The sequence below is a fragment of the Sinocyclocheilus rhinocerous genome, unplaced genomic scaffold (genome assembly GCF_001515625.1).
Source record: "Sinocyclocheilus rhinocerous isolate Xijiao unplaced genomic scaffold, SAMN03320098_v1.1 scaffold605, whole genome shotgun sequence".
Lineage (NCBI taxonomy): Eukaryota > Metazoa > Chordata > Actinopteri > Cypriniformes > Cyprinidae > Sinocyclocheilus > Sinocyclocheilus rhinocerous.
This window is the reverse complement of record NW_015661612.1, coordinates 1,372,728-1,395,232: the sequence shown is the minus strand read 5'-3', so window position 1 is coordinate 1,395,232 and position 22,505 is coordinate 1,372,728. Positions and strand designations below refer to the sequence as shown.

The 22,505-nt window shown below is 37.9% G+C and overlaps 2 protein-coding genes across 2 annotated transcripts in view; one reads left to right on the top strand and one right to left on the bottom strand.

Annotated features, from left to right (window-relative positions):
• The first annotated feature begins 2,217 nt into the window (after positions 1–2,217).
• On the top strand, positions 2,218–9,362 carry LOC107726424 (nuclear receptor subfamily 2 group E member 1-like). Its single transcript, XM_016535982.1, has 9 exons — positions 2,218–2,692; positions 6,210–6,355; positions 6,763–6,850; positions 7,160–7,395; positions 7,538–7,684; positions 7,847–7,943; positions 8,079–8,228; positions 8,370–8,475; positions 8,615–9,362. The coding sequence occupies exons 1-9, from the start codon at positions 2,530–2,532 to the stop codon at positions 8,775–8,777; spliced, it is 1,296 nt and encodes a 431-aa protein (XP_016391468.1). The 5' UTR covers positions 2,218–2,529; the 3' UTR covers positions 8,778–9,362.
• Positions 9,363–11,541: 2,179 nt separating this feature from the next.
• The window catches only part of LOC107726474 (sorting nexin-3-like), a 26,869-nt gene continuing 15,905 nt past the window's right edge, over positions 11,542–22,505 (bottom strand). Inside the window, exons 2-4 of the mRNA XM_016536069.1 lie at positions 14,532–14,627; positions 14,138–14,262; positions 11,542–12,354 (exon numbers count right to left, since the gene is read on the bottom strand). Coding sequence (XP_016391555.1) covers positions 12,249–12,354; positions 14,138–14,262; positions 14,532–14,627 — 327 coding nt within the window. The 3' untranslated portion in view covers positions 11,542–12,248. The remainder of the gene's footprint in view (positions 12,355–14,137; positions 14,263–14,531; positions 14,628–22,505) is intronic.

Sequence of the window (22,505 nt, the reverse complement as noted above, 5' to 3'; positions counted from 1 at the left end):
GCCTCATACATGTGTTCATCTCAGAACAAAGTGCCATCACAGAAAAAGTCTTTTGCAACAACTCCAACATGCTGTTACAGCAGTGCTTAAGTATAAGAGATGGTGTTGCTGTCCCTCTCTACTTTAAGGGCTAAGTAAGCAGTTGCATACTGATTCTGTCAAGCCAACAACTAGATACACAATCAGATGGTTCTTTGTCAGAGATTTTCATTGACTGTTATTGAGAGGAGAGTCACAAGCACAAAAAGTGAAAGCAAGCAGCCGGGGCAACCATGATGTTGGTTATGTTTGTGTAAAGACTATCTATGAATGACAGGATTAGGGCGAGTTAAGCAGATTACTACGAGCAGACCACCCCACCCCACCCCTAAGACACACACAGAGACACACACACACATAAACACACAGATAGAGAAAGTGGGAAAAGAGAAAGAAAAAGAGATGGGACAGAAGTCGTCAAATCAGCTTTGTTCACAATCATATGCATGATCCTCTTAATATATCATATATCTAAAAGCCATTAGACTCGGAATCATTTTGATTTAATCACTCATGGCCTAGAGTTCGCTGGTGATGCCCACAGAGATATGGATCTTACTGTGACACTGTTTTTCTCAGTCTGGCACATGAGGTCCTGAAAAACACACATTTGAATGTGCAGTCATTCACCTGTCAAAAATCCTAATTTCTTTTCAGTGCACTGAGAACACCGTTTAAAGGAGGACATGACAATCACTAATTGCGATTAGATACGCCCCCGTTCGCCACGTTTAGACCGAGATTTAGGGCTCCCATATGGCCCCGAGCTACCGTGGGAATGTTCATAATTAAACTTAAAATATGGGTGTCTACTGGCGGCGGCCACAACACGGCACGCTGTTAAGGTCAAGATGTCATTGCGCACGCTCTCAAAGGGGAACAGTTGTGATTCTCCCAGTCCACGAGGGAAACTCGCACGCATGTGTCCCCTCTATTAAAACAGAGCGCGCACTTGATTTTACAGCGATTTCCCGTTGTGTTTCTTCTTATAAGCAATTTAACCGAGTCTGCGGTGAAATTTATTCAGTATTCAAGGCTTGTACAAAAAAAATAAAATAAATGAAAAATAATAAAAATCTATTTCATAGACCCCATTGCAATATAGATAAATCGTAAAATCCATCACATAACTTTATTTATAGCTAAATGTTTAAACTGGCTCTGATTCAAGTGGTTTGTTTAAATTATAAGCAGTGCAAAAGTTACGATTAATGATGGTAAATTCTCGGCAAGAAAAAAAAAAGTAGGTTAAAAGTTTTATTTTGTCACATACAATAGTAGGCTATACAAAGAAAGTAAATGTTGCCTATCCCCCAAGAAAAAAAACCCGTTTTAAATATAGAACTATAAATACAACAAACGATGTGTACATTTAGATTGTCTACGTAGGAAAACAGTATAGGGAAAAACGTGCTGCAGTCGAACAGATTACAGTGCCAAATAAATGCGCATTTACTACAAAACAGCAACATTTGTTACATTTACTATATAGTAGCCTCCAATAGTAACCATAACATAAGCCACATTTACCTGTCGATTCACTCTTAATAAGCAACAAACATACACTACAAAAAAAATCCTCTAATTTTCAAGCCGTGCGTGAAAACCTGGCAAGATGAGAGAGCGACGATGTGAAACGCTGTCATATTTGTGCTCGCGAGAGGACAGAGCACTCTTTCCTGCAGTCATTCTACCAACGCAACAGGTGCACGCGCGCGAGGGAAGGATCCGGGAAAGCGCCACAAAAAGTAAGTTAGTTGCAAAAAGAAAAAGTGATTATGTTTCTAAGGGTTATTTCAATAGAATGCTTTAAACCGTTTACTTCAGTCTGGGAGCAGTTAAGTCACTGAACTCTCTGAGGATGGAAATGTGTTCCTAATCAGTGGCAAACGTTTGATTCGGTCATTTAAACAGCCTCGCTGATCCTAATCGATTCCTATAGAGCGCACCATTGGCCTCTGACAGTGGCTGACTCACTGTGTATGGAATATCACTTCATTCGTCCCCGTGACGTCATGCGCGAGCAGGAGTTGAAGCAGAAGGCAGGGGAAAGCTAAGCGGTCAAAGGAAGTTGGGCTCTCCTCCCACCCTCCCTCTCTCTCTCTCCCGCCCCCCTACTCTAATACATCTCATACATATTACCAAGCCTTTAATCTGACGGTACACATCACAAAGTCACTCACCAAGGCTCCGGGCTGAGACGCAGTTCCCAGCTCATGTTGTACTTTTAAAGCTGGTTTTGAGCAGTACAGTGCTGGCTTAAGCCCCAGTGTTTCTTCATTAGTTGCACCAAGTTTCCTTGGCGCTGAGACCAGGGACCGGTTTGGGCATATATTGTCTGTGGGGCTGCATCCATCGCATCAGTCAACAGTCAGATGAAATCTGGATTCTATTTGCTGAAAATCAAGAGGAGCGACTTGGACACAATCAAAGAAAACTCCAACAGAAAGCAGAGGACCAGTTGTCCACCGCAAATCGGATGTTAAATTTATGCTTGTATTTTTTTTTAAAAACCAAGTCAAAAGTGTTAAGACTCCCCTGGGCCTGAAAAGTGTAACTTTTCAACGCAGTTTTCTTGGAGCTGAGGTCTTCAACATGAGCAAGCCTGCTGGTTCAACAAGTGGTTGTCTGGATATTTTAAATGTCAAATCCAGTGAGTAGATCGTCTTTCTTTACTTTCGAGTTTTGCATGTTGTTAGAAATAGCGTGATGGCGAAGTAAAAACGCAGTCTCTTTTTGTTTACGAAATAAGTGAAAGTAAAATAATTGCTTATGGGTTAAGATGACAAAAATCGCGTAAACTCCATAGAGCTGTCAAACGCAAATCGAAATATTTACATGCTGTCAAATTGTTGCTTATTGCCTACCTCTTAGACTGATAGTACGACTGCCAAAAAAAAAAAAAAGATTATCTCGAAGCAGGCAAAACACTATAAATCATTTGTATACATCTTAGATGTGAAATTGTAAGAAAATAAATAAATGGATAAGCACAAAAACATCTGAGATAAGTTGGCGTTTAGTGATGCTGAGAATGTTTTGACAGCCTCGTTTCCCCATTACACTTTGTTGAGCGTAAGTTGTGCGTGCACACTGAAATTCTAAACAAAAGAAATGAACTACTAATTATATTGTACCAGCCTGTACAGTTTTAAAATATCATAATGTGGCCCTAAGGTATGCGTAAACTATGCATAATATGTCATCAAAGCAGATCTGCTGAGTTTTCCTTATTAGGCTGCTCCGAGCAGCCTATCTCTTTTGACTTTCAATTAATTTCAAGGTAACAAGAATGCAAGTGCCCTGAAATTCATCTATAATAAATGTTTTCTGTCAATTTATTATTTTACAGTTAAAATTTATTTTGCAGATAAAATTCTCATAATTGTCTAACTGGAAACATTTCTTGAAATATGAAATATGAAATATTGAGTGTGATTTGCCTGTAATAGGCGTGTGGTGGTAAAATGTGCGCCTCTATTTGACTTTTTACATTAGGCTTAAATGAAATTGAAAAAAAAAATAGTGTTAAAGGTATTTAAAAGTTTAAGTGGCTTCAAGTGAAAGTGAAAAAGGCAATACAATTCATTCAAGTGAAAGGCAAAGAAAATAAGGTAACCCAATCACAATTTTTAAAGCACACTATAATGAGTAATGATTTCTAAATAACAAAACTGAACATATTTTAGATTTAACACAATTTTTTAAAAATCTATCCTAGTATTTTATGAGTAATTTGTATGAATATGAAATTTGTAAGGAGTAATTTATTTAGCACCGGTGAACAAGTGAAATAATTTCGTTGAGGCCTAAACTTTTCGTTGATTATTTTGAATGCCTACCCCAAAAACACTTTCTGACGACACTTTACACGTATTTGACTCTTAAAATGATTTCAGGTGTAAAATGAGGAGGGGGCGATGCGGTCTCAGGTGATATTTAAAATTCACATGAGTATTAAATTTAAAAAAATGTTTTATTTGTTTTACAGGGGTGAAATTACGCCACTGTTTGGGTGGTCGAAGGCCTATTACGTTCAGAGTTTCTCACAACTGCACGTAATCCAGTGCAGCAGGTCCCAGGGTTGATGCTGATTACAGTAATGAAATATGCTATATGTCTTTAAACAATTACAGCGCACAATGCGACAGACTGGGACCCCCACCGGGGAAAGTTAAAGACGTGTTCCCTTCTCTAAAACAAATCCGCCTTCAATTCAGTTTCTTACCAACGTACCAGTACCAGTTGAACTGGATGGAAGACAGTAGGACTTTATGACTTCCTCGAAAAAAAAAAACTGTCTGTTTTGATGGGTTTAGTTATCTTAAATAGACACAAAATCGTAGAAACAATAAAAATCAAAAAAATCAAAATAGAAATTGTAAATGCACTTAAAATGCAGGCGTTCTAGCTTCAAGCGCTTTATCATCTGGGGAAAAAAGTGTAGCCTAACTGTGGAGCAATTTTAAACTTTCAAAACGACTCTGAGACAAAAGCAACAAGTTGTCTCCATCACATGAGAGGTGTTCTCTTTCAGTCATGCAAAATACAAGCATTTGAAATGAAATATTCAATTAATCTACATTTGTTGTCAAGACATTTACTTGAGAGTTTCGCACTGTTCTTAAATTTCAAAATAATACACTTGATACAAGTAATAATAACAAATAATAACAAATAATACAAGTGATCTTAAGTCACTTTTCCGTTACAAGTGATCACCAAAAGCCTGTATCAAAACACCATTATCATTTCTGAAAGGACCTATACGAGGAACATCTGGCATGCACAGACAGAAATGTGTTTTTACATTAAAATGCAGCATAGATTTTTTTCTTCCTTTTCTTGTTTTAAGAAGTCAGAGTGCATGAAGTCGTTTTCCTTCTCCGTCGTTACCGGTCTATATCCGAATTCCCATGCTACCCTTTTTGACGGGTCACTGGAAAATCAATGAGCAGGTGGACATATGTCAGTGTAATTACATAGCCGTTTCTCTAAACGACTCCCCCATATACATGCAAATATACCTCTATTGACAGACTTAAATACAGAAAAAAAAGTGTTCTGCACACACAAGAAAAATCACAATTTTCATTTACTCCAAGTTCATTTGCATACACTTCATTTGAGTCGCTGAAACGCGCTGGTGCGTATTATTCTCCTCTCCCGTGTCACTCCCTAATCCGCGAGCCCATAGACGGTGCGAAGAAAGCAGTTGCCGAGCTTCATTATGAAGCGGGGTTGGCAGCTTGTCGAGACCAGGCCAGTCAGACGAGGCTCAATGGGGAAATCATTAAGTTAACACTCTCCCTAATGTCGCCATTGTGCGCGTCAACTGAACATTGTTTTATGGGACCTGCGATATGACGCTTCCCACCAATGCGCCCTCAACGTAGGCCTACGGTTTACACATTCCTATGGACAGACTCATTAAAAGTGTGTCCTTTAACACAGTATTTATTAGGGCAAATGTGCAAATTATACAATGATTTTCAGGAAATTTCTGTAGAAAATTATCAGGCGCAGTCTGATGAAATTTTGCGTCTCGCGCAAAATTTTTATTTTGGGAACTTATCACAGAAAATCAAACGCTAACTATCGTTTTAAACAAAAGTAATGCTTTTTGCGTTACACACTTGTCTAAGTAAATCTAACAAAGTGACGAATAATGAAAGTAGCCTACTTTTGTTTTGTTGGTGAACCGCACTTTATTGAACCTGAACGAATGCGCAAGAGAAGCCTTCTGTTGCTATGGTTACATCCTCGTCGCAATTTAGTGTCTATTTATCGCCAGGTGGAAATATGAGCTCGGCCTAAATTGTAATCATAAACTTAACTAAACGTAGCCTATATACCAATTTGTGAAAAGAATAGACTACGTACTTTTAAGACCCCCAACTTTTTGTTCGGACGTCTTTTCGGGTATTCAAGCCTTAATTAGGATAATCAGCTCCCGCCCTTTGCAAAAAGCCCCAAAGAGGGTGTGGACTGGGCTTTCTAAAACATTTTGTCTAGTTACTACTCTATTATAGTATTATTTAAAAAAATCTACAAAACCTTATGAATATTCTAATTTTACAAAACGTTTGTCAATATTTTTAAATAGACAAAGTCTCCAATAGGGTTGCTTATTTCCCTTAAATAAGTGCTGTATTTTCCATCTCTGTTAGGTCGGATTCTGGACATTCCATGTAAAGTGTGTGGAGACAGAAGTTCTGGAAAGCACTACGGTGTTTATGCGTGTGATGGCTGCTCGGGATTTTTCAAGAGGAGCATAAGGAGAAACAGAACGTATGTCTGCAAATCTGGCACACAGGTGAGCTATACTAATCAATTACAGCGATGTGTTTGAACCATAACAGCGTCAGCTAATTTGATCTAAGCAAGCGCGTCTAAGGACTAGATTAGCCTACACCTCTAGTGATTTTCATAATTGAAAGATTATCCCAGAAGTGAGCCCCCTCCCGCGCCCTTGAGGGCCCTTTGCCCCGTCTAGTGTAACAGGTGTAATCCAATCTAACGCACCGGCAAGGACTGGATGGATTTGGAGAGCGGTAGGCGGGAATGAGACTATTGGCCGTGCGGCGGGGGAGCGAGTCAATAGCCGTCATTACTCTGCCATTCCCACATACCTGTGGAGTGGAGACCAGTGGAGCATATAGCAGAAGAGGCTGTTTGTCTGCCATTACTGCTAAACGAATCCTACTGTATCCTTTTCCTCAGGGCGGCTGTCCAGTAGACAAGACACACAGAAATCAGTGTCGCGCCTGTCGCTTGAAAAAGTGTCTAGACGTGAATATGAATAAAGATGGTAAGTGCTAGTAAATACAGTTGTCTTTTTTATATACTTCAATCAATTTTAGATATAACAGAAAATGATTTTGTCTCTAGCCTTGATGCCTGTAATCCACTTTGATAGGTAGATGCAGAAAATTTCATATATATATATATATATATATATACACACACACACCTTTTCAAAAATGTATAAATCAAACAAGAAGAAATATATTACTTGGCACATGGCACATGTTTCTAAATGAATTTTTCAACGATTTCTGCTTAGCCTATCATATGAGAACGCTTATTTCTCATGTCACTGATCGTTACATCACTACAGCCGTGCAGCACGAGAGAGGACCGAGGACTTCAACCATTCGAAAGCAGGTGGCACTGTATTTCCGAGGGCATAAAGAGGTGAACGGTTCGTCGACCCATTTCCCATCCACGTCTATCCCGGGGCCGCCGTTTTTCACTACAGTCACGCAGCTGGAGCCTCACAATCTGGAGTTAAACACGGTCACAAGCACACCGGAACGGCAGGCAACTGTGGGACTCGCCCAACCCACACCGAAGGTAAACGCGTTCCTTCACAACAATGTAGTTTAACGAAACGCATTATCAATTAATATGAATTTTCTGAAAAACTTACACTTCAACTCATAACTGCATGCATACAACCCCGCTTATTTTCTGTGATGATGTAATCTCTTTTCAGTATCCTCATGAAGTTAGCGGCACTCCCATGTACCTGTATGAAGTGGCGACCGAGTCTGTGTGCGAATCAGCCGCGCGCCTGCTCTTCATGAGCATTAAATGGGCCAAGAGCGTTCCGGCCTTCTCCACACTGCCTCTACCGGACCAGGTAAACAAGTGTTTTAATATTTTCACTTATTATTCGCCAAGGTTTAATTTTACACAGATTAAATATGCTATATATGCCCTCAAGTGTAAAGCCAAACCCAAATGCTAGGTGTTTTATTTATAGTCATTAATGAACTAGCCTACTACTTTTTTTTTTTTGCAGTTGATCCTTTTAGAAGATGCCTGGAGGGAACTGTTCGTGCTGGGCATAGCGCAATGGGCCATTCCAGTGGACTCCAGCACTCTCCTAGCCGTTTCAGGTATAGGCCATACAGCATAGCCTACTCCTAAGATTTACGCAAGATTTTACGTCACGTTTACGTTTTGTAAAAATATGATTACTTCCAATGTTATATGCATACAAGTGTAATGTTTGGCGCTTTCTCGCGAATTAGGAATGAACACCGAGAACACAGATTCCCAGAGGCTAAACAAAATCATCGCAGAGATCCAGGCGCTGCAGGAGGTCGTGACGCGCTTCAGACAGTTAAGACTGGACGCTACGGAGTTCGCTTGCCTTAAGTGCATCGTCACCTTTAAAGCGGGTGAGGCTTGATAAAATAAAATAAAATAAAATACAAAATAATAAAGCGAAATATTATTATTAATAATAATAATTATAGAAACTTTCTCAACTGGCCAAACAGTAGCTGAACAAACCTGCTGTCGTTTTTCCGTTCTTGCAGTTCCAACACACAGTGGTTCTGAATTGAGGAGCTTTCGCAACGCCAGTGCCATTGCCGCCCTTCAGGACGAAGCCCAGCTGACTCTAAACAGCTACATCCACACCAGGTACAGCTAATACTTCCTGAAACAATGAATCTATAAAAGCCTCATGAAATAATTATTGTGCAAGAACAATGGCAAATTGAGAACACTTCTGAATTCTGCTTCATTTTGAGTATTTAAAAAACGAATGGTTGCGTTTCAGGTACCCCACTCAGCCGTGTCGCTTTGGCAAACTGCTGTTGCTCTTGCCTGCTCTACGTTCAGTTGGTCAATCCACCATTGAAGAGGTGTTCTTCAAAAAGACCATCGGAAACGTGCCCATCACACGACTGCTCTCCGACATGTACAAATCCAGTGATATATGAGCTACCGAGAGAGGGAAAAGAAACAACAAAATGTATCTTTGACCTTGGCATTCGCATGGACGCTGGGACGCTGTGGATGATACCAGATACCCTAATGTGATACTTCACGCACTTGTTTGGAGAATAAAGCTCTACCAATGTCAAGATGTTACTATGCAGGGAAACTATAAAACAAACAAGACTGAATCTCTACAAGTTGAGCTTACTGCTTAGAAAGAAAAATGAACGTTTAACCAGTACTTTTCTAATTGATTTACTTTTAATCTATTTAAGTTCGTTTATGGAAGTAACTTAATAAGCTTAATATGTTCTTGTTCTATCATGATTTAAATACAATATTATTAGTTGGTAGTCATATATTTGAATGGCGTGTCCGTGAGTTTGTACAATCATTCATTTCAAAACGGGACGTTTTGTGTCCATTTGACCAATACCTTTATGACCAATGCTGTTTTGATTTCAGCATCACTATCATTCGTTTGTCCACAAGAACTTTGAAGGAAACCAAAAAATAATTTAAAAAAAAGAAACCATGAGGTATGTTGCAGGGAAGTAGGTCGCTGTCCCTTTGACAGTGCTGAAAACCAAAGGCCCATGAGTCAGAACAGAAGAGTAAGTTCATTCCTGTTTTAACTTCTAGCAGAAGCTCCAACTTTAATCAAAACACTTGAACCAGCTCATCAGGTTTATTTGAAATGTACACTGAAAGGTTGGAATTAAACTCTGCAGGAAGGCAGCAGGACTGATCATTACGGACTTGATGCATCACATAATAACCTATTGAGGTGACTGAGAGGCCGCAGCACCCACACTCTGTGACCTTAACAGAAGATTAGGGTTCATGGGCAGGGCATTTGAAATCCTCTGGATACAGAGGTCTGTCAGCATTGTGAGTTTTCTGTGCGCCCACTCTATAAAACGTAATTTTACTGATGTTTAAAAAGCTGTTTCTGTTCAATACATGGCCCATGTCAGAGGTCACCATCTAAAGCGCCTTTGTTTGACTAGCTACTAACCCTGGAAAAGAGACATGATCAGCACTTGGATTTGTTTTTGTAGTCTGTAAATACATTTCTCGTTGTACAGTGATAATTTTTGTGAAAGTCGTTCTAAGATATTAGAATAAATATTGAATATTGATCGCCTGGTCCTTCAACGACTGTCAAATTCTTGTCTCCTTTTGCTTTTTGGGTTTCTAAGGCTTCCTTCTACAAGCAGCGAAAGGTCCATTGCACCCTAAACGGGGACAGAGAGGTTCACGTCTGCACGTAAGTGCATATTGAACCATTGCCAATACAACACCCTAGACCTTGAGTGTGCCTTGCACGGCTCGGGTTTCAAGCACTCTTTCACAAATCAAGGGCTTTGCCCAAATTGCATTTTTTTTATTTTCATTTTTTGATAGAGAGGATACAATAGAAAGAAACATGATTGCAATGACAACTTTCAGTCCAATTTATCCCAGTTCCTTTTTAATGGGCTGCTCTGATGTGGAGTGAACTCCAAGGTTACATGAGCCAAGCGGCTGTGCCCTTCTCTTTACCTTATAGTGTCTTGTACAGCAATTAGAAACAATACAAAAACACACCCGTTTCGCAATAGCGTACACTCGGTTATATATCCTACACACACTTCCAAAAAGTATTAAAGTATTATAGATAAAGTTAAGTGCAGTGTTTATCCCTTTACTTCAGGTCATTTTTTTTCCTGGTTTCAGTAAACTACACTATTAATACCCACACAAAACAAATGACCCTTATTTGAAGAATTATTTAAATCTACGAATCAACTTTGACCCTAAAATATTTTATATATTATATACATATACACACACACACACACAAATAACTAGCCAATTAGCAGCAGAACCAAGCCAAGCCTTACAATGAAAAAAGTTTCTTCTACTCTACTGTTTTTAAATGACATTTGAGGAGGAACTGACCTTCACAACCTAGTATTGCCTGTGTTCTTTAAGATTCCTGGTCTGTATCTGAGCATTCAGGGCCCTATGACCTCTCATTCCTTCCTCACTCCTTTTTCTATTCTGAGTAACCATTCCTAATATCATTCTCCTTTTCAAAGCCACCTGCCTCAGTCTTAGAAAATCTATAAAAATCCTTTGACTAAATGCATTCTATTTAGACATCTGTTTATCAGTAAATGGAATCACCCTCATTTACAGTTATCTTGGTATCATGACGTTTTAAATCACTTGAATAAAGCATCCAATAACAAATGAACAATAACTAAATGAATTTATGCAGTTTTTAAATATTGTTTAGTGTATAATACTTGACAAATGTCCATGTGCTGTGGATGAATACCTAGTCTAAATAACTTCATCGTGTAAGGCTAAAATGAGAAAACATGTTCATTTGAATAATTCCTGCACATAGAATACTAATACTTGTCCTCCAGTTAACATAAGTTATTTCCTCTGAAATAAAACAGGTTTTCTTTTCTGTGGGTTTCTGTCTTTTTCAGTTGCATGCTATTTAACAGAAAAATAAACATGTTACCAAAACAAATGGATTTTCCTATCCTAAAGCTGTTGCAAGTATGATTTTATATTATTTAAATGGATCGGAGTTCATGGTGTCTAACAGAACACCCCTAGGCGACAAACTCCTGACGGTCAAAGAGAAAAACCTTTTAATGCAGACTAAATGCTACAACCACTCTAAAGCTAGGATCATCTCTTAAAAGATATTTTAGTGGAACCAAACAGAGATGCTTTAGTTTTGCAAACCACATCATACGTGTGTGTATTTGATACGTTTTATTGGAAAATTCTCATAAACAAAACAATGGCACAGCAGTATACAAATCTGGAAACATGCATTGTAGGCAGCACTTTCTCTTGGTTTTGGTGTACCGCCATTACACAGTAAAAACAGGCTTGTCTGCAGCTAAGTGGGACACACAGCACACGATCAACCACCACGTAAGAAAGGAGGTTCCCAATTAAGTGCATCCTGCACAGTGAGCTGCTGTACGTGTTCTTCAGCATTAAAAGCAACACAAGTAGGCAGTAACAATAACACAGGGAAGCCAATGTGTGTGATATAGTGTGCTTGCATAATTGTGATATAGTTATTTGGTTCGTTTCATTTGATCTTATACTAATCGAAGTTAGTGGTGCTCAGACAAAACTACCATAAATAATTGTTAACCACAATGAATTACACAAGAACGCATTTGATCTGACTTAAAGTGGTAATATTAACATTATGGATTTATAAATCAAAGCAAAAAGACCGAAACCATCTAGAAGGAAAGATCAAAAAAGTACTTTTGGAGAAGTGAAGTGACACAATGACTAATTGTAGGGAACGTTTTCAATCATTTCGTAAATGTTTTGGACACCCTATGGTTCATGCTAAGATTCGGTTCCAGTTAAGAATGATTCAAACATTTCTTATTTCTCGTGGGCCATGTTTTTGTGTTTGTGCGTGTAGAGTCCAGACCGGTTCAGGCTTGTTTAACTTTGGAAGGGGTGTAGCTTTTATCCACCGACTCCTCCTGTAGGAACATGTGCAGGCAGCGCTCATTTTGGGCCAATGGATGACCAGCCACTCTGGAAAAATCAGACCAAAAAATGGATATTAGCCACCATAAAAATATTATGCAAAGATACACACTGTAAAGCGTGTGCACGAGAGAGAGAGAGAGAGAGAGAGAGAGAGTGGAGGTGGAATCAACTTTGACCCCAATCAAGATACAACTCTTAGATATCATTAGGAGGCTGTGACATTTTGCAGCATTCTTCTTCAGATCATAAATCATCCAGCTTGAATTTCATAATATCGAAATTTAATTACGCATATCTTTAAAAACAGTAGAATGAGCCATCATGCTAATTAAACTCATTATTTTACCATTCAATCTATTCCAGCTTCCACTGGAATAAAAAAGGACCCTCACACCTCTAAAATTACACGATGCTCACGATGTTACAAGTCAAGATGACGGAGGATCATTTTCAGATTTGGGACAGGCAAACGTACAAAGCTACTCACACATAGTCTAGATGTATGATGGGAATGCGTCTCCCTTCTCCAGGTGCTATTAGTAGCGAACAATGACATTTAATTCAGGAATTTTTGGTAAAAGAAAAAAATCCCATCTTAATTACCTCCATATCCTTTCTTTCTTCAAACCTAATTTACAGCTGTTCGTCTCGTATTAAAATTCAAACAGGTAGAGCCGGCGCATTTGCACATGAAACAAAGATAATGGCAAAGTCTGCAATCACAGCAAATAATTACAATCGAACTGTAACTTTTATTGTCTCAGTCGGCGGGGGAACGGCACCTCGGATCAAAAATAAGCAGGAGTGCACACAACATCTTGTAGGGAAAAGGTATGCACGCCTGTAATTTCACTCGCAATTATCATAAATTACACATCAAAAATAAAACAAATGTAAAAAGTAAAGCTGGTGCACTTGCGGCCTCTCATCAGTTTTGATCATTCTGTAGGTAATTATGAGAGAAGGAAAAAAGTGTGAGGGAAGACATCAGATGACACAAAGGCTGGCAAGTGTCTGTTTTTCTCTTTTACTGAAGTACCTTTTCCTAAAAACTCAAAATTAACAGAAAGAGGAAAAACTATTGCATTTCATTATAACTGCTTCAGTGCTCTTTATAAAAACAGTTCAGATGTGCCGAGGCTAAAAGAAGTTAAGAGGAAGGACACACAGTAGAGGACCATGCAAATCTTCTCATATCAACACTTGAGAATAAAATCGCAAGGAAAAAATTCATTTTTTCAATAACTAACATTTCCACAATGCATCATGGGTACATACAGTTTCCTCCATTAGTTCACCACCTTTGCTGTGTAGCCTCTTAAATCTAAATTAAAATATTTACAAATAAATATAAATAACTGTTTTTTTTTTTTTATATTTAACATCACTAAACAATTTTGTTTCTCAAATGTGCATGCCACGGCACCTTTTGAATTTTTTTAAAATTCTTTTTCTTTTTGCATGGCCAGTTTTCTTTCATGGCTTACATTTTAGTATTCCTAATCACTCAGATAACATTAAAAATGTCCAGCATGGATGGGAATATACTTAGTTACATTTTCACTCCTAAGAATTTGCAGGGGTGCCAATAATTGTGGCACACCATAAATTTTTTTTTCTTTTTAAAGTCATGAGTTCGACTGCCAAGCGATGCATGAACTGATCAAATGTACAACTGGAATGCTGTGCAAAGTGAGTTTAGATAAAAGAATCTGCACAAAATATACTTAATTTGGAGAAGATACCGGTTAATTGTTAAATTAGAAATGTTGTCCTCATTTGTGAATTTGTCCTCATGTGTTTCTGGTGAACAGAACTTGTAACTTACTTGTTGAGGAACTGTTCTAGGCCTTGCCGCCGTTCTTCGATAAAAGAGTCGTCAAATATACCATCATCCCCACGGAATGGGAGCTGCCTGATCAGAGCCTTTCCAGGAAGAGGAGGAACTACCACCTATTTGAAATACAAAAACTTCATTTAAGTTTCATACATCTCAGAATGCAATCACAGGTCTCTTACAATCACTTCAAACGTCATTACTTCAACTACAGAATCATTTCCAATCCAGTGATTGAAAAAGCTTAAATGTTTCTAGTTGAAATGGACCCTTACAACAACACAGAAGGATAATAAAATCCCTCACCCTGAACATTTGTGCACCATGTTCCAACCAAATCAACACTATTATTTCATTCATATTCTATCCTTCACCAATCCTTCACCTTGCTTTCTCTCTCCAGCTCTCCTCTCAACCACTCAAAGTCGCTGTATCTCCTCCGGACACGTGACTCCTTCAGCTTGAAGATGGGGAGGTTTGTCTGGGGAGAACATGAACGGACAAACAACATCTGAAACACCACGTCCATCTCAGATTAAGGGAAAAAGTTTAAAACACATATTTTTAAATAAAAGTAGTTTGAAAACCATGTTAAGACTGACGGTGTAGCTGCACAGCATCATTATTTCAATGACACCAAGTTCAGTATTAGAGTAAAGCATTAAATAAATAGGTAGAGTCCACAAAAAGGCCCACTGAGACACTAAAACAGGGTCAATGGAGAAGCAGATGTTTATGAAATAAAAGAACAGTCTGATGACAGTACTCAAGGAGAAGCTGAAGAGGCAAAAGGCAGCGTAAGTAACAAACACAGACGGGAATAAAAGTCCAGATCAATACTCCTACACAGGCTGATTTGCTCGACGCAGACTCAAAAAAGATGAATACACAGTAAGTTAAACGAATAAATGAATGTGTGCTTTGGGGACAAAGTCTCATGTGGGCCCTAACTGGACAAGAAGAGTTGAAATGTTCATCGATCCCCAGTTACCCCCAGACCCTTTCTTTTTCCGTTGATCATTCTCTCCCTCCATCTCTTCGGCTGCTCCAAGTCAGGTTTTTAGCCTTGAGAGGGTCCCTTCAGAAAGTGTAGATCTCTCTTCACAATGAGGAACACTGATGAAATACCCACCACTTCAGCTTCCCCCCTCTCTATTTTTCAAGTCTTTATCCAACTCTGCTTGTTTCCACTCTCTATCAATCTAACTCAAATCTACATTTTTCTTCTTATGTCTCAGTAAATAATGTTTCATTAAAGATGTGCTGATTAATTTTATACTTGTCATGGTATTAGAAGATCAATAATAAAGAAGTCAGCAACATAAAACGAGTAGTATTCAGCTAAGTCATGTGATCTCAAAATGACCACCCCCACAAGATGACCCAGTCCAGAATAAAAAAATTTTTTTAGACAAGTGATACGGCAGAAGTCTTATGAGTGAATAATTACTATGCAAGTCAATGGCTACCGGCAAACTTAAAAAATAAAATATAAATAAATAAATAAATAAATATCTTACCGACCCCAAACGTTGTAACTGTAAACTTCATCAAAAAGGATAATTCACCCAAAAATAAATATTCTGTCATTATTTACTCACCCTCATAATATTATATAATAACTATATAAATAAAACATTAAAAAAAAAAAGTCTCTTTATAACCATACAATGAAAGTCAATGGGGTCCAATCAAGAAGTTGATTCTCATAGCATTCTGCAACAACATTAGGGTAAGCTATCCTTTTAAGTTTGCATCTTCCAATCATACCTTTCACGTCCTCACACAACAATGTATTCCTGTGATCTCCAGTACCATCTGCATTTTTGATCTAGGCATTTCCTCAACCCACGCGGTCATATGAGATGGGGATTATCTCAATAGCATTGAGAGCAGGGTAACTGCAGTGCCGAGGAAGCGTTTAGTAGTAACCTCGCTGAGGTGCTCGATAATACTTTGTGAATGGTTGGACCACTGGGTTTACGTTCTAAGTAAGGAGGTCAAAAGAAGTTAATCCCTATGTCAATTGATCACAGTAACAGTTAATTTAATACACACACTCATGACAATAATGTCATGGTTTCAGGACTATTATATGATGCACAGTCAAACCGGAGGAATTGTTAGTTATTGAACAGGACTAGTTCTTAGGCCAAGGGTGAAAGCCCATTTATCTTGAAAATTTCTTAAAACACACACATAAAAATATAAAGATCCATGAAGGTGTCAATAGGTCAGGTTCTCGGTTTCTTATTGCACTCTACAGCTTCAGTATTGTGTTTACAAGGTGAAGCATGGGACAAGATAAAAAAAAATATCCAAGCAGGTTAGTCATTTCTTCCCCTTACTTGCAAAAGAAAAATGTCAGCTTTACATCACCTTCTAACAAAGGAGCTATTTTGAAGTCATTCAGGCAAGGGCACAGGACGTCAATGAAAACGAAAAACCAATGCTCAATAGTAGAAAGCCTATGGATGTTGATGATAATTATTAATATTATGTTATTAAACTTTCTAATGACACTTAGTCAAAGGACAAGCTGCAGCTGGTCAAAATGTGTTACTTCTGTGGCACTACTAGCAGTACCAGTAATAAAATTGCAAAAATAATAATTTTATCTGAACAGGCTTGCCAAAAACGCTCCCTGTCTGGTAGTACCACCACCAGCTCATACGACTGGTCAGGTCAAAGTTGCCAAACAAAACGCAAAGCATAAAAAATGCCTTACTTGGAAAGCCATCTCTGTTAGACCAAAGAAGCATTTTAGTATTTTAATACCAAAAAAAAAATAAAAAATTTATGTAGCACTTTGACATTGTTACAACATTTATATTTTGAAAAAAAATGCTGTCCTTTTAAACTTTTCATCAAAGAACACTGAAAAAATAAATATCATGGTTTATAAAAATATTAAGCAGCACAAATGTTTTCAACATTAATAACAGTGAGAAACATTTCTTGAACCTCAAATCAGCATATTAGAATGATTTCTGAAGGATAACACTAAAGACTGGAGTAATGACTGCTGAAAATTAAGCAGTTTGAATGTGTAGAAGTGTCCAAAATACTAAATTTCTGAAGAAAATGTGGAAATTGCCTATTCAAAACTCACCACCATGATGACAGGTCTTGCGGTTAGTATCCCTCACCTTAAGTATGAGCAACAGTAATAGTGATGCTTGCAAGCACCAATAATTACACTTCAACAAAAATGCTGCGATGGGAGCAGTGTTGTATTTGTGTGTGTGTGTGTGTGTGCACGCGTGTAAAGAGAAAGGAGGGGTATGTCACCCTGTATACAGCTGCAGATGTAAACTCTGAAGAGTTTGACTGTCCTCCCCTCACTGCTAATGATCTCAATCAAACCTGAGACAAGCAAACAAAACAGCCCAACAAAGGGCCTGATTACCGTGGCAACCAAAGTTAACCACACAGACGGAAGCCCTTACACATCAAACACTCAATAAGCAGATGAAAACAGCCCAATTCATTAAGACAGCAGCCTTGCGCTGCGGCTAAGATGGGGCTTTTCAAGAGGTCCATCAATACCTGCGAGCGTACTGGTGAGTGGAGAACGGTATGACATGATTAAATCGCAGGTAATGAGACTCAGTGTTACACGATCAAATGCTTAGAGACTCTCTGATGGCCAGCTATGCTCTATTGGGTGGTTTTTATGTTAATTCCATAAGCTCCGTGGGATATTTAATGATGTCTGTATTTTAATTCTCTCTAGACGCCAACTAACAGGACCTGCTACAAACCAAGCTTTCTTTGTCATGAAGCATAACACTGTGACAAAACCAAGAGTGATGTGATGTTAATCAAGTTAATCAGAGTTTTTGGCAGTTGCACTGCAAAAAAAAAAAAAAAAAGAAATATTCCGACACAATTCTGAAAATAATTGGACGGTAAAAAAAAATTGTGAAATAACGGAAAATAACCATCTTGTAAAAATACAGTAAATATTCAGTAATTAAAATAGTTAGTTCCTGTAATTTTAATCAAAATATTAAAAAGTAATAATAAAAAGGCCATAATGCTGTTCCATCACATTTATTACTTAACATTGAAATATTACATTCTCACATTTTTGTGCACAATTTTTACAGAATGAGCATTAAATATTGCATAACAATGTGTCGTCATTATAGCAGGATGCATATTGAGTAATTTCACATTTTCAAAAACAGTATTATTTACTGTAACTTTCATACCATGAACATTTTATCACATAGATTAAATGTACAATTTAAACATTCTTGAGAATCAAGAGAATCATTCTTGAGAATCTTGAGAAACAACAGAGCATGTGTCAAGGGCCTGAAAGTCCATCTCCTGGTTTAATTATCTATTCAGGTTCAACTTGAACACATGGAAATGTAAAGCATATAACACAGAAATTAAATGCTCACAACACAGACATCATATGGCTTTGACAATCAAGGTATCTGGTCACATCACTGAATACTACGGGTGTATAGGTACACAAACATGACGGTTCAGTACGTACCTTGGTTTTTGATGTCACAGTTCGGTACAGTTTTGGTACAGCAGGGGGAAAAACTAATCTGTTTTATTTTATTTTTTTATTAAACAGTGGTTTACTGAACAAATTGCTCTCTTTAAACAAACTCAGTTATAATTAATTTTCTTAGGGATAAAAATCTACTTCGGCAACCCCTGCTCTCGACAGACGGCACCCCGGTTGGGAAACACTGCTCTAAACTATAGTGAGCCCTTTTACATTAGGTCTACTATAAGGTTACAGTTAACAGAGCCCAAACTTAAATTTAATTACTATTTATTTTTTAAATATAACAAGCAACACTCAACTTAAAAAAAATGTATGCAATCATGTAAAATGCACATAATGTAGTTTTTAAATTAACTGATTTTTCTTTTACTGAACAATAAAAACATTGACAGCTAATCAGAAATAAAGTGGTCAGGCACTTAAAGCAGCAGATTATTTAACTGCAGCAACCACTTAAATAAACAGAATGTTATCATCCCTTTTCGTGGATGCTAATATATGTATTATTATTTATTGTTCTTGGAGTTAAATAGTGGGGCTTCAGGACAGGTTAGAGAAGCTCTGTGTTAATGTATAGGAATACACTTACCCCTAACATAGATCTGGGACAGGATCCTAGAGTTTCTTCAGACAGCATCATTCTCCTTGCTCATCGAGAACCAGAGGTGCAGCTCCGCTTTGAATTTGTGTTTGAGGAACTGGTACCATGACTGCAAAAATAGAGGGTAAAATCAAATCAGATCAAAAGGAAAAGCTCCAATTCTAAAAATTTATATAAACAGAAATGACCAACTTCTGATCATTAGAACTTCGGAGATATCTTACACTTGTAAGGTCTTTTCACATAATGCAATGTCTGAAAAGTAACTTACATAGCCATTTCCTTCCAGATTCATAAGGAATGGAATATTTCACAAGAAGAAAAACCTGCACATATTCTGCATTGGCAGGGTACCTAAAAGACAAAATTAAAACAGTTTGCCATAAAAAAAACAAGATGTACACAACATTTAATTTGTTTTTATTACTTATAAGTACCATAAACACTTCAAATGTTCACAAGTGAAGCAAGGGTGAACAAATTACAAATAAGTTCACGTAACTGACTTACATGTGTTCTATTCTTGGAGGATTTCTGACGTCTGGTCTGAGGAATTCTGGGAAAGAGGGAATGACAAAACCAGCATGCAGTGAATTCAACTTGAATTATTATAATTACCAATGTACCTATTAAGACATATTACTTAAAGTTATACTTACATTTCTTTTGTTGAAGGCTACAGATGGCATTCCGTTGGTATTGGTTCGAGAGTAACCACCTCCATCTCACCAAATTTGTTGAATTGCGTCAGTTTTGTCTTGTTCTCAGTATCCCCATCCACCTCATTATATGAATAAAAGGAAAGACAGTTGGAGGCTACATTTCAGCAACGCAAATGAAATGTTTCATTTAATAAACATACATATAAAATAATTCAGAGTCAAAAAGGCACATTAAACGCATTAGAAGTGTGAGACGCATTAAAAATACAAACTTCACGTAAGCATGAAGCACCTCTCACATCTCATACAAACACGGTCAAATTAGTTTGAAAAATCAGAGAAACTGAATTAAGAAGTCTGTAGGTCTCAGTCGAGACTCAAGTTGTCGATATCAGGGCCACATAGAACGCGCTGTTATAATTGTTTTTCTATGTAAACATGCGATACACAGACATCTTTGAGCCCAAGAACTGTGCAGTTTTAAGACAGCACTGTAAGTTACAAGTCAAATGTATCATTTAAACAGCAACATAAAAATACCAAGGCTATTTTAACTTCACTTAAAGGGGCCATACGTAGAATAAAATAAAAAAAATTGTTATTAGCAACACTGGTGGCCGCTAAGTGAACTGCAATTCACAACGCATGAGAGTTACAAAAATCAGGCTGTGAATGTACTGTTCTGATGACTAAATTTGTATCATGCGCACTGTACACATACCATAGTGTATGCATAACAAGTGAATAATGTAACTATAAATAAACAATGTATAATGTAATGGAACATTAAATACAGGCACGCACTCACCAGTAAGGGACATTTCATCAGGCTGTGTAGCGCATTAATTTAGAGGTGATTAAAATGACTGGAACTACAAGTACATTCAATTGTTTGAACGCACACCAGCCAATCAGAATCGAGTATTCAGACAGACCAACGGCATTGACACTAACCACAGTATAAGCTAAAATGTAGAACTTGAATATCATTTGACACAGACACCGCATTAAATCATCTGTTAAATTAGTTGACTAACTGAATTGTAGTACATAGGCCTCCCAATTAATCTGGTCTGAGTAGTCTGAAATGTTCACTCATTTAAACAGTATTTTAAGATTTTAGACAAAGTCTACATTGAAAAATCCAGACTTCACATCTTATGCCTAGGATTAATTATAAATCAGCGCTATAATGATTGTCTAATGAGGAAATTCCCTCATGTGGAAAAATGGCGCTTATTCGACAAAATGCAACGGCAAACAAAATAGGGAACACGACTTGACTAGTGTCAAGCAACAAACATAACTACATCACCTTCAACTAAAACAAGATCTCAAATGTAAAAATCATAATTTTAAACGATTAACAGCCCACATCCAAGTTTAAAAACACACAATCAAGATTAAGCTTAATAATTGCAGTGTCTCATTTTGAAGGCTACGCCCTCCGGAGGTCACTTTCAAAGGCTGCATACGTCATCGAGGCTGTCTCATTTCAGAAAAGCAAGTACTCCGAATGCGACCTTCAATTGTGACCTTCTTTCACAGGAATTCGGAGGATGCATGAGGTGTATCCTTTGCTGCTACAGATAACCCACAATTATTGCCGTAAACAACAGTACTTTGCTAGCAAGGCGTGAAATTGTTAATTTGTTTAACCCTCTGGACATTGTACATTTAGGGGTCACTTTCATATTGTTCATTGTAGAAACTGAACGGAGACAATAATCTTATAATAATTTTATAATAAATTGATTTCTACAATTAGTTTTATGAATTAATGCTCAATATTTTAATCTTCATTTAACTAGCGTGAGCGCGCAACAACGCTATAAATGTGTTGGCATAGCAACGTGATACTTCCTGTTTCCTTTTCTGCCGTCTTGTTTAATTCTGAGTTGAGGACACTCCGTATACGCATCCTTCAGAGGATGCGACCTTCAGAGGATGCAGCCTTCGAGATGAGACACAGCTAATGACTCTAAACCAGGGGTGTCCAAACTCGGTCCTGGAGGGCCGGTGTCCTGAAGAGTTTAGCTCCAACCCCAATTAAACACACCTAAACCAGCTAATCAAGCTCTTACTAGGCATACTAGAAACTTAAAGCCAGGTGTGTTGAGGCAAGTTGGAGCTAAACTCTGCAGGACACCGGCCCTCCAGGACCGAGTTCGGGCACCCCTGCTCTAAACAATGACGGTTAAAACAAAGTTCCAAATGCCAGAAGCCACTGTTCAGAAAATATGCATTTTACCTGCTCATTTTTGATCCACATACAAAGGTTGCTGACAGTCGAGTGATTCCCACCGCGCTGCTGCCCCACTGTGTGCTTAGAGGAGAGGTATCCTTCTGCCTGGCACGATTTCCTCTAGTTTGTATATTTAAAATCTTCATAGTTATCATAAATGTCCATTTATTTCAACAAAGAACGTAGATTGACATTAAATTATGATACAATATTAAAAGTAGTAATTTGTAAGGAAGGATGTAACTCATATGGGACCAGATATAAAAGTTGCATGGGTTGCACTGTTGTTGTTTTGTGTGCAGGGGTTTTTTTTT